The 12,526-nt window shown below is 39.4% G+C and overlaps 1 protein-coding gene across 5 annotated transcripts in view; it reads right to left on the reverse strand.

The window, feature by feature from the left end:
- Nucleotides 1-12,526, reverse strand: part of DENND5A (DENN domain containing 5A) — a 106,130-nt gene that overhangs the window by 85,866 nt on the left and 7,738 nt on the right. For 2 of the 5 annotated variants that reach the window (XM_004369634.3, XM_023737112.1), the window contains exon 1: nucleotides 12,377-12,520. The exons of 1 other annotated variant lie outside the window; for it this stretch is intronic. In XM_004369634.3, the coding sequence (XP_004369691.1) occupies nucleotides 12,377-12,488 (112 nt within the window). In that variant the 5' untranslated portion in view covers nucleotides 12,489-12,520. Of the gene's footprint in view, nucleotides 1-12,376; nucleotides 12,521-12,526 lie in introns of those variants that run through there. 2 more of the 5 variants (XM_023737106.1, XM_023737099.1) reach the window with 1 other exon arrangement.

Genomic DNA, 12,526 nt, shown 5'->3' on the forward strand with positions numbered 1-12,526 from the left:
TGTTACTGTTACATGAGAAACTATCTGTTCTGTAAGCCTTCACCTGAAGTACAATAAAATATTTAAAAAAAAAAAAATGGGTAAAACAAAGCTAACTGGTCCTTATGGAGACTGACTCAATGACCTTGGCCTCATTAGCAAGACACTCAGAACTGAGCTAAGCAGCCTCCAACAGAGCTAGATCAGCAGATCAACAATCCTCCACAAAACACTAAACACTGTTCTAGTAGATAAAACTACAAATGCTTAAATGCCACTTTCAGCACAATAGAAATTCAAGGGAAATATGTGTTCCATACAGAAACTGTGAGAAAAAATGGAGGGGAAAAGAATACTAGGTAATTATTTAGCAAAGGGATTAAACACAATTTGAGCATATAGAATTTCAGAGTTCAGCAAAACTCGACTTAAATTCAGCAGGTAATACTTCTAGAGATTTGTTATATTTCTAAAGGATTATTTATTCCAACAATCAATTGTGATCTGAGTCAACAGAACTGGTTAAATAAATTAAAACAAGACTAATTTAAAAAAAAAAAACTCACACCAAAAATATCCCTTGAAGCCTTCTTAAAACAAAACAATAGTTTAGCTTAACTAGTAAAAAATGTCTGCTTTGAGAATTATGCTCTTTTAAGAACTATCAATATGGGATCAAACTGACAACAGCAACTCGAAAGATAGACAGGAAACTTAAGGGGCAGTGAGTTATGTTAATAGAGGAGGAACCACTCAGAAAAAGAGGGCGAGAATGGTTGCACAACTCGAAGAATATAATCAATGTCACTGAATTGTCCATGTAGAAAGAGTTGAATGGGTGTATTTTTTGCTGTGTATATAATTCTCAACAACAACAACAAAATAAATAAAATTTAAAAAGAAAAAAATACAGGTTAATCCGAGCTATTACAAAATTTAGCCTTATAAATTAAAAAATTACAAAATAATCAGACTAGTACAAAACGCCTCTACCATCACTGTCTTAGTTATCTAGTGCTGCTATAACGGAAATACCACAAGTCGACGGCTTTAACAAACAGAAATTTATTTCCTCACAGTTTAGGAGGCTAGAAGCCTGAATTCAGGGTGCCGGCTCTAGGGGAAGGCTTTTTCTCTCTGTGAGCTCTGGAGGAAGGTCTTTATCTCTTCACCTTCTACTTCCTGATTCCTAGATTTCCATGTGTCTTGTTTAATCTTTTTTATCTGAAAAGAAACTACCTCAAGATAGACCCTACACTAACCCTGCCTCATTAGCATAACAAAGAAAATTCATTCCCAAATGGGGATATAACTGCAAGCACAGAGGTTAGGATTTACTACACATATTCTGAGGGGACATAATTCAACCCATAACAATCACCACCTTAGCTTTAAAGTCTGACTCTGGTCCTCAGCTTTTTGAGTATGGAAATATAATCGCAGTTCTTGCTATTTCTCTTTTCTATAAACTCTGAATTTTTTACTTACTCAGCACTTAGAAAAGTCGTGGAAGTATGGCTTATTAAGTTCTAAAAAGTTGTTTTTAGTTGCCATCGAGTCAGATCCAACTCATGGCGATCCTATGTATAACAGAACAAAACACTGTCTGACCTGTGCCATCTTCACAATCACTGGGATGTTTGAGCCCATTGTTCTGGCTATTGTGACAATCCATCTCATTCAGAGTTTCCCTCGATTTCCTTGACCTTCTGCTTTACCAAATGGGATGTTCTTCTCTACAGATTAGTCTTTCCTGATGACATGTCCAAAGTAAGCGAGCTGAAGACTCTTCATCCCCCTTCTAAAGAGCATTCTGGTTGTATTTCTTGTAAGACTGATTTGTTCGTTCTCCTGGCAGCCTATGGTATGTATGCTCAATATTCTTCGCCAACACCACAGTTTGAGCACTTCAATTCTTCTGTCTTCCTTGTTCACTATCCAACTTGCATGTATATTAGGCGATTGAAAAGACCACAGCTTGAGTCAGACATACATTAGTCATGAAAGTGACAGCTTTGCTTTTTAAAACTTTAAAGAGGTCTCTGGGTCACTATGAGTCAGAATCAACTTAACAGCAATGGGTTTGGGTTTTTTGCAGCAGATTTGCCCAATACAATACATCATGTGATTTCTTAACTGTTGCTTCCATAGATATTGATTGTTGATCTAAGTAGAAGAAAACCATTTACAACTTCCATTTTTTCTCCACTTATAAAAGTTAAGTACTATGCCTCATATTAGAAAAAAAATTGTTACATACAATTCTTTGAAAATCATAATAGGAATCCTCTATCTCTCCATAATCAATACAACAAATCTTCATCGAGTCCCTAATATATAAAGCAAAGGATCGTTCAGTGGTAGAATTCTCCCATTCCATGCCAGAGACCTAGGTTTGATTCCCAGTCAATGCACCTCACGTGCAGCTACAACCCGACTGTCAGTGGAGGCATGTGTGTTGCTGTGATGCTGAACAGGTTTCAGTGGAGCTTCCAGACTGACAGACTAGGAAGAAAGGCCTGGCAATTTACTTCTGAAAAATCAGTCAGTGAAAACCCTATGGATCACAACAGATCATGGCGATGGCTCAGGACTGGCAGTGTTGCATTCTGTTATGCATGGGGTCACCAAGAGTCTCAACAGCAGCTAACAACAACTAAATAAAGCCCTGTCTCCTAACAAAGCTAATCTGTCTAGCTGACCCTGGGACAAGAGGACTTTATAACACAGTTCTGTAATATTTTAATTTTTATAATGGCCTGTGGCTTTTATAACCAGGAAAAAAATAGCTTTTTTTTAATGGTCACTGTCAAAGACTTCAGGGAAAACAAGAACAGGGTTTATGAGACATCTAACTTACCCAAAATAAAATCTCTGATTTTCTTCAACAAATAACAATAGATCCCAAAATTAATACCTACCTTCATAACTATGCTAAATCATTGTTAGAGGGCCATTATTCTAAGGCTACAAACACAAAAAAAGAAAAGGGAATCAGAGATGATGTAACTAAGAACCAAGACCTTTGACATGCCTGGAAAGTAATTCTTATGTATTGTAACAAAAATGGATGTAATTTGTTATAAATTGAGATTATTCATTTTTTATCTTGTAAATTGTGGCCTGTGATTATTTCTAATTATTTCCTCCTCTGCCTTCCAGTCTTTAAAAATCCTGAAAGTCGCTTTGTTGCTTCCCTCTATATACTTTTATAAAGAATATGGTAAATCAGAAGTTACAGCCAGCCCCCAAACTACAATCACGAAAGATACAAGCTGCAGGCTACACTGAAGGATTTTTGGGGTTAGCAGATGCAAATTCACCCCAAAGAAAACAGACCTCAGGCAAAAAGCAAAAAACATCCTGAAGCAGCCACACAAAAAAAGCTGTTTAGAAGCAAAGTCCTAGTAACTTTTTGGTCTAAGAAAAACATTTCCAGAACTGATATGAGGGGAGTAAGAGGAAAAATAATAACTAAACAATAAACAGTCTTAACTACAATTCAGAAAATGAGTAACCTGGCTCCTCTCCTGACAGAGCTCCTCTACTGCAATGTGGGTTGGAGACTGAATTAAATAAGCCACGCCACAACTCTCCTATTCGATGATTAAACCATGGCTTCAGTTTTCCCTTTTCTATAGTAAAAAAAAAAATCTCATCAAGGGTGAGATGGCAGACAGAAGACCAGATACTAAGAGTTCTTTCTAACTTGCTGGATGACATTGGACCAAAAACAAAAAAAAAATTTCAAGTGGTACTGAAAAAATTCAACAGTGTTTAAAAGTATACTCTAAAACTATAAAGTTGTATGTAAATATTAATCATTACCATCTGTCAAAAGCGCTACCACTGATTACCTCTGATTTCTAGCTGTGACATTTTTTATTGTTTATTTTTTATTCTGTGACCAATATAAGCGAATGCACACTCATATTATGTTTTGCCAACTGGGAATAATTTAGAAATCAAGGAATCCCACACTCATGAAGGAATGAAGCTGAATAAGCAGAATCTCCACAGATCTCACTGCTCAGGCTCTCAGCACTCCACGAAAGCATTTCAGACCAACTCAGCTGGTTCAGCCCAAGTGTACAGTAGGCCAGAGTAGGTCTAGCAAAATTTTTGCCTGACTTACTCATCATATTAATGAACAAAAAATTACTAACCTGGTTCTCCGAAAAGGAAGCCATGAGAAATTCCATGGATGACAACCAAGCATCCTAAGTATAATATCTGAGAAACTTGATGGTCTAAACTATGCCTGTTCCTGTCTTATTTCCTGGAGAATAGCTTGAGAACTGGCACATATGCTCTCATATTCTACCATGTCAGGACTGTCACTCACAGACTCAGCCCAGGGTTCTAGGTACTCCAAACTAAAACCTGCCATCACAGAACATCTAGAACATGGACCAAAAAAACCAAACCAAACCTGCTGCCATCGAGTCAATCCAACTGCCCCATAAGGTTTCCAAGGAGCAGCTGGTGGATTCGAACTGCCGACCTCTTGGTTAGCAGTCATAACTCTTAACCACTACGCCATCAGGGCTCCAGAACACGGACATGTGGCCAAAATCTGCCTCACTTAATAACTTTTGAGAACTAAATCTAAAAATCTGACAGTGATAACCTATGTTTAATCACTGAATTCCACAAGAAGTCATCAGCTTTAGAAAGGCAAGACTTTCTCTCACTGGGTCCTACACCATATTCAGCAGGCACTAAAATACATACTCCTGAGAGATCTCTAAAACCACTTGATAGTAATTCTAATCCAGGGATACCCACTCAACCACTGCCATCAAGTCAATTCCAACTCAAAGCAACCCTACAGGACAGAGTAGAACTGCCCTTGTAGGGTTTCCAAGGCTGTAAATCTTTACAGAGCGGCTGGTGGATTGGAACCACTGACCTTTGGGTTAGCAGCCGAGTGCTTAACCACTGTGCAACCAGGGCTCCTTAATCCAGGGACAGCAACAAGAATTTAGGGGTCAAGCCAAGCTCAAATACATCTTCCTCCAGAGCTAGCCAAAAAACAATCTTATAAAAGGATATAAAATGAGAAATATCTTTCACATTTTGCCAAAGGAAGCCTTACCAAAATCAAACCCATTGCCATTGAGTGGCTTCCGACTCAAAGTGACCCTATAAACCCTAAAGGCGGGGGGGGGGGATTATTTTTAATCTACAAAGGAAGGAAGGGCTGAACAGACACTAAGAGAATCTGATTTAAGCACACTGTGACTCAGGATTTCCTCCTAAAAAGAGAGGAGCAGGGCTCAAATGTCATCAAAGTAAAATCCATTTGTTTTCAAATGGGATCTTCCGTACCTGAGGGGAGTGAAGTGGGATTCTCTTATGTTCTGAGACTATACCGGCTCTTCAACTAAATTTAGCACATAATTTTAAACTGCCCTGTGCTGTTCTGTAACTTTTTGTGTGTTGGGTTTTTTTCTAACTTCTTATTTGTACTATCTTAAAAAAGAAAATACATGACCTAACCTAGGAAACCTCCCTCAGCTACAACAGCCTTGACATCTGGCAGTATCCAGATTCCTGAGCTAAGCCATCAGGATTTGAGTCTTGGCGGCAGCTAGCAGCAGAGATGCTTTTATATAATGACCATGAGAGAGACTGTGCAGAATCCACCAAACTGATGAAAATTAAGTTTAGCTCATACTGACTTCCTGTTTGAAACTGGCTCAAACTTTTTATCACCACCTCATCCCTGGGAAGGGGTAACTTTTTTTTTTCTTTTAGATAAGGTATCCTTCTTAGCCATTAGGAATATGCAAATCAAAACCACAAAGAGATACAACTTCAAACCCACTACAATGGCTAGAATCAAAAAAACAAGTGTTGGCAAGGATGTGGAGAAACTGGAACCCTCATACATGCTGATGGAATGTAGACTGGTACAACTGCTGTGGAAAAAGTCTGGCAATTCCTCAAATGGTTAAACATAAGAGTTATCTTATGACTCTGTAATTCTACTCCTAGGTATATACACAAAAGAAAGGAAAATATATGTTCACATAAAAATTTGTATGCAAATGTTCATGGCAGCATTATTCACAACAGCCAAAAAGTGGAAACCACCCAAATGTCCACTAACTAATGAACGGATAAATAAAATGAGGTATATTTATACAATGGAATATTATTCAGCAATAAAAAAGAATAGCATACTTTAAAAAAAATGACATATTGATACATGGAACAACATGGATGAACTTTGAAATTACTATGTTAAATAAAAGAAGTCAGTAACAAAAGACCACATATTATGATTCCATTTATATGAAATGTTCAGAGTAAGCAAATCTATAGAGACAGAAAGCAAATTAGTGGTTTTCTAGGGCTGGGTTTGTGGGGAGGGGAGGAAATGAGGAGTGACTGCTGATGAGTACAGGGTTTTTTGGGGGAGTGATGAATATATTCTAAAATTGATTGTGGTGATAACTGCACAACTCTGTGAATATACTAGAAAACCAATGAATTGTACACGTTAAATACGTGAATTACATGGTAGGTGGATTATATCTTAATAAAGCTGTTTTATATATAGCGGAGGGGAAGGAGGGAAAATATAAAATAAAGCAAATGGGCAAAATGTTAACAATTGTTGAATCTGGGTAAAGGATGAACTGGAGTTCTCTGTACTATTCATGTCAATGTTTAAGTATGAAATTACATCAAATAAAAAGATTAAAAAAGATATCCTTCATTATAATCATACACAGTATTCTTTTTTAACATAAAACAAAAACCTGTACTAGAAAAAAATTGCCATAATGTCTACTCCTGCCACTGCCAAACAAGTATTTTACTTATCTCCCTTGCTCATCAGATTACTGCAAAGCATACAAAGCATCACCCCAGTAGCAGAAAAGAAAGAATGAAATGGCAAGGGAAACAAATATTTTCCAACTTTTTCAGGGCCTTGGTTTCCTCATCTGTAAAATCAGAAGGGTATATAATCGCTAAGGGTGCTTCCATGATTTTGAAGTTCTAACTTCATTGCTCAATAACGTTAACGAGAGTACAACCTGATTAGCCCTCAGACTTTTCTGCGCAGTCAGTATTTTTTTCTTTTCTAAGGGTGACATTAAGAGACTTTACATTCCACAAAGAATGTAATCATTGTCACTAAACTGTACATGTAGAAACTTGAATTGGTGTTTGTTTTTGCTGTGTATATTCTCAACAACAACAAAATAAAATAAATTATTTTAAAAAGAGAGAGACTGTTCCACAACACGTTTAGTGCTTATGCTATACCTCCTACTTCGTTTCACAGTGCCTGGGATCTTAAAAGCTTACAAGCGGCCATCCAAGACACAACAGTTGGTCTCTATTCACCTGGAACAAGAGAGGAAGGAGAGTCAGAAATAGAAGGAGAAAATGGAATGTGTGGCTAATTGCCTCTATGAACAACTGCCTCCTTTGCCATGAAACCAGAAGAACTCGATGATGCCCAGCTACCATTACTGAACATTTTGATCAAAGATTTCTATAGAAGAATCCTGATCAAAACAGGGAATATGCAGAACAGAATTTCATATTCTCATGGACACTAGACTTTCTGGAGCCATGGAGGCTGAATGAACCCCTGAAACTACTGCCCTGATATAATTCTTAAACTTTAAACCAAAAACATCCCCTGAAGTCTTCTTAAAACGAAACAATAGTTTAGCTTAACTAGTATTAAATGTCTGCCTTGAGCATTCTGCTCTTTTAAGAACTATCTGTACACAGGATCAAACTGACAACAGCAACTTGAAACATTACACAGGAACCTTAGGGGACAGTGAGTTTCTGTGAATGGGGGAGGGACAACTCAGAAAAGGAGAATGAGAATGGTTGCACAACTCAAAGAATGCAATCAGTGTCACTGAACTGTACAGGAAGAAATGGTTGAATTAGTGTACATTTTGCTGTGTATATTCTCAACAACAAAAAAAATAAAATAAATTGTATTAAAAAAAAAAAAACTTCTTCTGGCAATGCCACTGAATTGTACGTGTAGAAATTGTTGAATTGGTGTATGTCCTGCTTTGTGTATATTCTCAACAACAACAAAAAATAATTTAAAAAGAAAAGAGAGAGACTGTATTCCAGGGTATTCTTAGTGTTCTAAGTAGGCCCATACAGGACATTGCCTAGTCTCTCATCTATCCATGTGTTCCACCCCAGTCTCTAGCTCCTTCTCTTCGATATTTGACAAGGCCCTCTGTCTAGAGTCTGGACAAAGTGGAGTAATGAATGCAAAAATCTAGGATTCTTAGGTGCTGGGTACGGGTCAGTTGATTGCAATATAAGAAATAGGTCACAAGCATTCTGGAATCTTAACTCTCAGACAGAGGTAAACAAAGTAAACTCAGGAATCCCTACCTCATGGTAAAGCCTTCCCTTTCAGTCACCTGGATGAGGTATCACCTCTGCCATTAGAAGAAACAAAAATGAAGATGTACCACTCATCAAGGGGTGGGAAGAGAGACTCCACTCTGCCACCACCTGCCTCTCCACTCAGGATGGGCCATGGAAAACGTAAATCAGAAGCAATTCTTCCAGATTTGCTCATCTAACTGACAAGCTCAAGAAGCCAACAACCCAATTCAGTTTGCAAATACCATTTCCTGAGGTTAGCTAGATTTGTGCTTCACCCATAGAGTACCTTCCTCTCCTTCCAACCCAAAGTACTTACTCTGTTAACCAGAAAAGAAAACAAAACAAACAATTTTCATACCTTCCTCAGTTCCTTGCACAACAAATAGCTACATGACTTGCCTAAATGCTTGAGTCTGCAAGAAAGGGGAAGAGGTGACAGGGAGAGACTCCTATAAAATCCAACGATCTGAGTCACGATCCAACACAGGAAGCTCTATGTTCACTGTCACAGAGACGACTGAATCTTGACCCTTCTCCATAAAACCACAAGGAACACTGAGCATCTCTGATTTGGTAATTCTGGGTTCACTTTTTAAGGGTATAAAATCTACCTGAGATATATTACTTAATTTGCTTACAGAGAACTCCTCAGTACCTCCCTGGAGAACCTGGGTGCAATTTACAATTTCCTACAGTTTCACTTACTATGACATCATCAGTTTTAGAGGTATAAGGCAAGCTGAGTAGAGAAAAATGCACCCTGGAGAGTCTCAGCATAGAGTTATTTGTACTGTTTTGTTTTTTCAAAGATCCCCTCTAGGTAGTCCAGATTCCCAACCAACCCACCAGAAATGAAATAAAAGGGGGAAAAAAATCCTTCAATCAGTGCCTATTCTAATAAAGCCTACCTATTAGAGAAACGGTTTTGACATTCTACTACTGCAACCATATTTAAAAAAACAGAAAGCATCCTTCTTTACACATTTTACACAACTCATCTACCTTTCTTTACTATCCTAATAAACTTTCACAGAGAAACAATTTAAGCTTGCTGAAAAGCCAGATAATTTTAATTCATTAAAAGTGAATTAACATTTTTGAGGGTCTATTTGGTAAGATACTTTTTATTTACATTCTTTTTTTATAGATAAGCACCCTGGCAGAGTAACCTAACTTGGCCCCAGTCACAGAAATAGTCAATAGCAGAGTAGAAATATCTGACTCTAAAGCCCATGCTCTCACTAACAGTCAGTTTCCAGCTTCACTCCAATGTTTTATCATTTGAAAACCATCCTCTTTATTTTCTAAAACCAAATGTCTATACAATAGACACTCAAAAGCACAGCATAAAAATAATATTGGTTTATTCCATCACATTAAAGTTTCTTTTATTGGAGAGAACAGTGTTATTTTTAATCTTTCTCAACATGTTAATGTTCTCTAAAGGCCCAGTCAGGCCAATGAGATGCAATTTGGTGTCATAAGAGGCACACTGGACCAAGAGTCAGACAATTAACTAGCAGTACCTAGGCCCTACTATCCTTTCTCAGCCTCATTTTCCTCTCTGAAGTCACTTCCAGCTCCAATACCTTAAACTGAATTCCAACAACTATTATCACAAAGTCACACATTTAATACATATAAAACAAAGATGAAATATTAACATCTGTATTATGTGAATTGAAGACCTAAAAAGTGAACTTAAGACAATGAAACTACACTGACAAAGGCCTAGTATTAATTATTGTTTCATGATTTTTTTCTCCATTTGCCATTAATTTGAGGAAACTATTTTTTTAATCTCAATTTATCACATTTTTAAAAGAGTCCATTTTTGTCATTTTAAATGTACACTTGATTTTTTTTCATAAGAAACACTGAAATTTTTCTGGTAACAGGAGAAAAAAACTGTCCTGTCATCTCTAAAGCAAAGTAAAATTAGTCAACAGGATAATCACTTTTGGGAGAGAAACTTTACAGTGAATACATCATGACAGAAGTGGAAAGGAGTTATCCTCATCAAATCAGGATGACTATAACCTTACAGAGTTGATGGATATGAGTCAGATCAACTGGAAGGCACACAACAAGCAACATAACCTTAAAGTATAACCCAACAAATCACCCATATGAAACCTGCAAATGGAATCCCTGACAAAAACTTTTTCAAAACTGGTACAATTCAAAGGCTCCAACAAAGGTGCAATGGAATTCACAGAGCTTTTTTACCCTTCTGCAATTAGTGCCACGTCTGGTCAAGGGCCCCATTTTCACTTCCCCATCTCCCCCCTTTGATAGGTTACTTGAGAAGCATCAAAACACGAACCAGGCATGGCCTTGAACTCAGGGGTTTCAAAGGGTGGAGCCACGGCCTCTGGTGTTTCTAAGGGTGGAGTTGTCACTCCAATGGACTTGGAGAATGGTGCGCCTAAAGCCAAGAGAGCAAAGTTGCTGTCCCAGTGGGCCTGGAAGGTGGAGCTGAAGCCCAGGGCCGAGGGGCCTCCACTCAACATCCAGAGACTGTGGCCAATACCTAGAGGCTGGAGGGCAGGGCCATTGTGTAAATTGTCTCAGAAAACAGAAGATTATTTTCAAAGCCTTGAGGGCTAATGTAATGTGTTCTGCTCATTTGCTTGGTGCCTGTTATGCTTTCTTTCCCTGCAATTTCTCCATTTGTAATGCAAATGTCTAGCTTGTGCCTGTTCTGGCATTGTACCTTTGGAAGCAGATAACTTGTATTCTAGATTTCACAGATGAAGAGGAATTTTTGGATTCTGAACTTGGAGTTAAGACTTTTGCTATGATATGATGGGGTGAATATGTTTTCCATGTTGCAAGGATGTGATTTTTGGGGGGCCAAAGGGTGGAATGTCATGGTTTGAATTATGTCCCCCCAAAAATGTGTATATCAGTTTGGCTGGGCCATGATTCCTGGTACTGTGTGATTTCTCTGTGTGTTGTAAATCCTGCCTCTATGATGTTAATGAGGGAGGATGGGCGGCAGTTGTGTTAGTAAGGCAGGACTGGATCTACAACACTGGACTGTGTCCTGAGGCAATCTCTTGAGATATAAAAGACAGAAGTGAGCAGTGAGACAGGGGAACCGCATACCATCAAGAAAGCACTGCCAGGAGCAGAGCCGTCCTTTGGACAGGGGTCCCTGCGCCACGAAGCTCCTAGTCCGGGTGAACACTGATGAGAAGGCAGACAGAGAAAGACTTCCCCTGGAGATGACACCCTGAATTTGGACTTTTAGCCTACTGTGACTGTGAGGAAATAACCTTCTCTTCATTAAAACCAAAAAAAAAAAACACAAACCAGGCTCTCCAACTAGGATGTTGCTCACCTATTACAAAATGGCTTTGGCCTCATAAAGGTCATAAATTACTTTTCATAAAACGACGACCCCAGGATACAAGCCCTTTCTAGGACCAGATGTTCCCACCCTTCTTGATGCAGCCCAAGTTCACTTTAATACTTCATGTCCCATACAGATGGGCAGAGCTGCAATCTGCAGGAAAACCCAGAGGCCCAGCCCAGGGCTGGCCTATAACGGTTTTGAGGGACTGTTAAAACAGACTTCTTGGGAAGAGGCCAGATAAACTCACCAAGTTTTTGTTTTGCTTTTTTTTTTTAAGACTGAGTGGAACTTACTTTCACTGGGACGTGGGATGCCTTCTTCCCTCCCTAATGAGTGTTCGAGGACAGGCTTCCCTTTCTTTTATACTAAATCACTCAACCTACACCAGACTGAGAACACCCAACTCTCTTCTGTTACTTGTCCCCGACCAAATGTCCACAGCGCAGAGGACCGGAGGGACCGTTCTGACCCCTCACTGCTCAAAGCCCCTCATCCCGCTTCGCCTCCTCAGGCTCAACGCCCCCTTCCCGGAGTCCTTCCCGGTCCTAACCCTCGCCCGCCTCCCGGGACAAAGCGAGGGGTTCCCCGGGGGTCTCCGGACGCAGCGGGCACGGTGAAGCGACCCCGGGCTTGGCGCGCACTCACCCGACAGCTCGTCCGGCTCCAGCCCGGTCTCGGTGTCCAGCCCGCAGATGACAAAGTAGTCGGCGAAGCGACTGGGCGCCAAGCCCCCTCCGCCACCGCCGCCGCTGCTCATGGCGCCGGGGCCGAGACGGGCCGGGCCGTGCGGAGCGG

This window comes from Trichechus manatus, unplaced genomic scaffold, assembly GCF_000243295.1.
Source record: "Trichechus manatus latirostris isolate Lorelei unplaced genomic scaffold, TriManLat1.0 scaffold00006, whole genome shotgun sequence".
In the NCBI taxonomy this organism is placed as follows: Eukaryota; Metazoa; Chordata; class Mammalia; order Sirenia; family Trichechidae; genus Trichechus; species Trichechus manatus.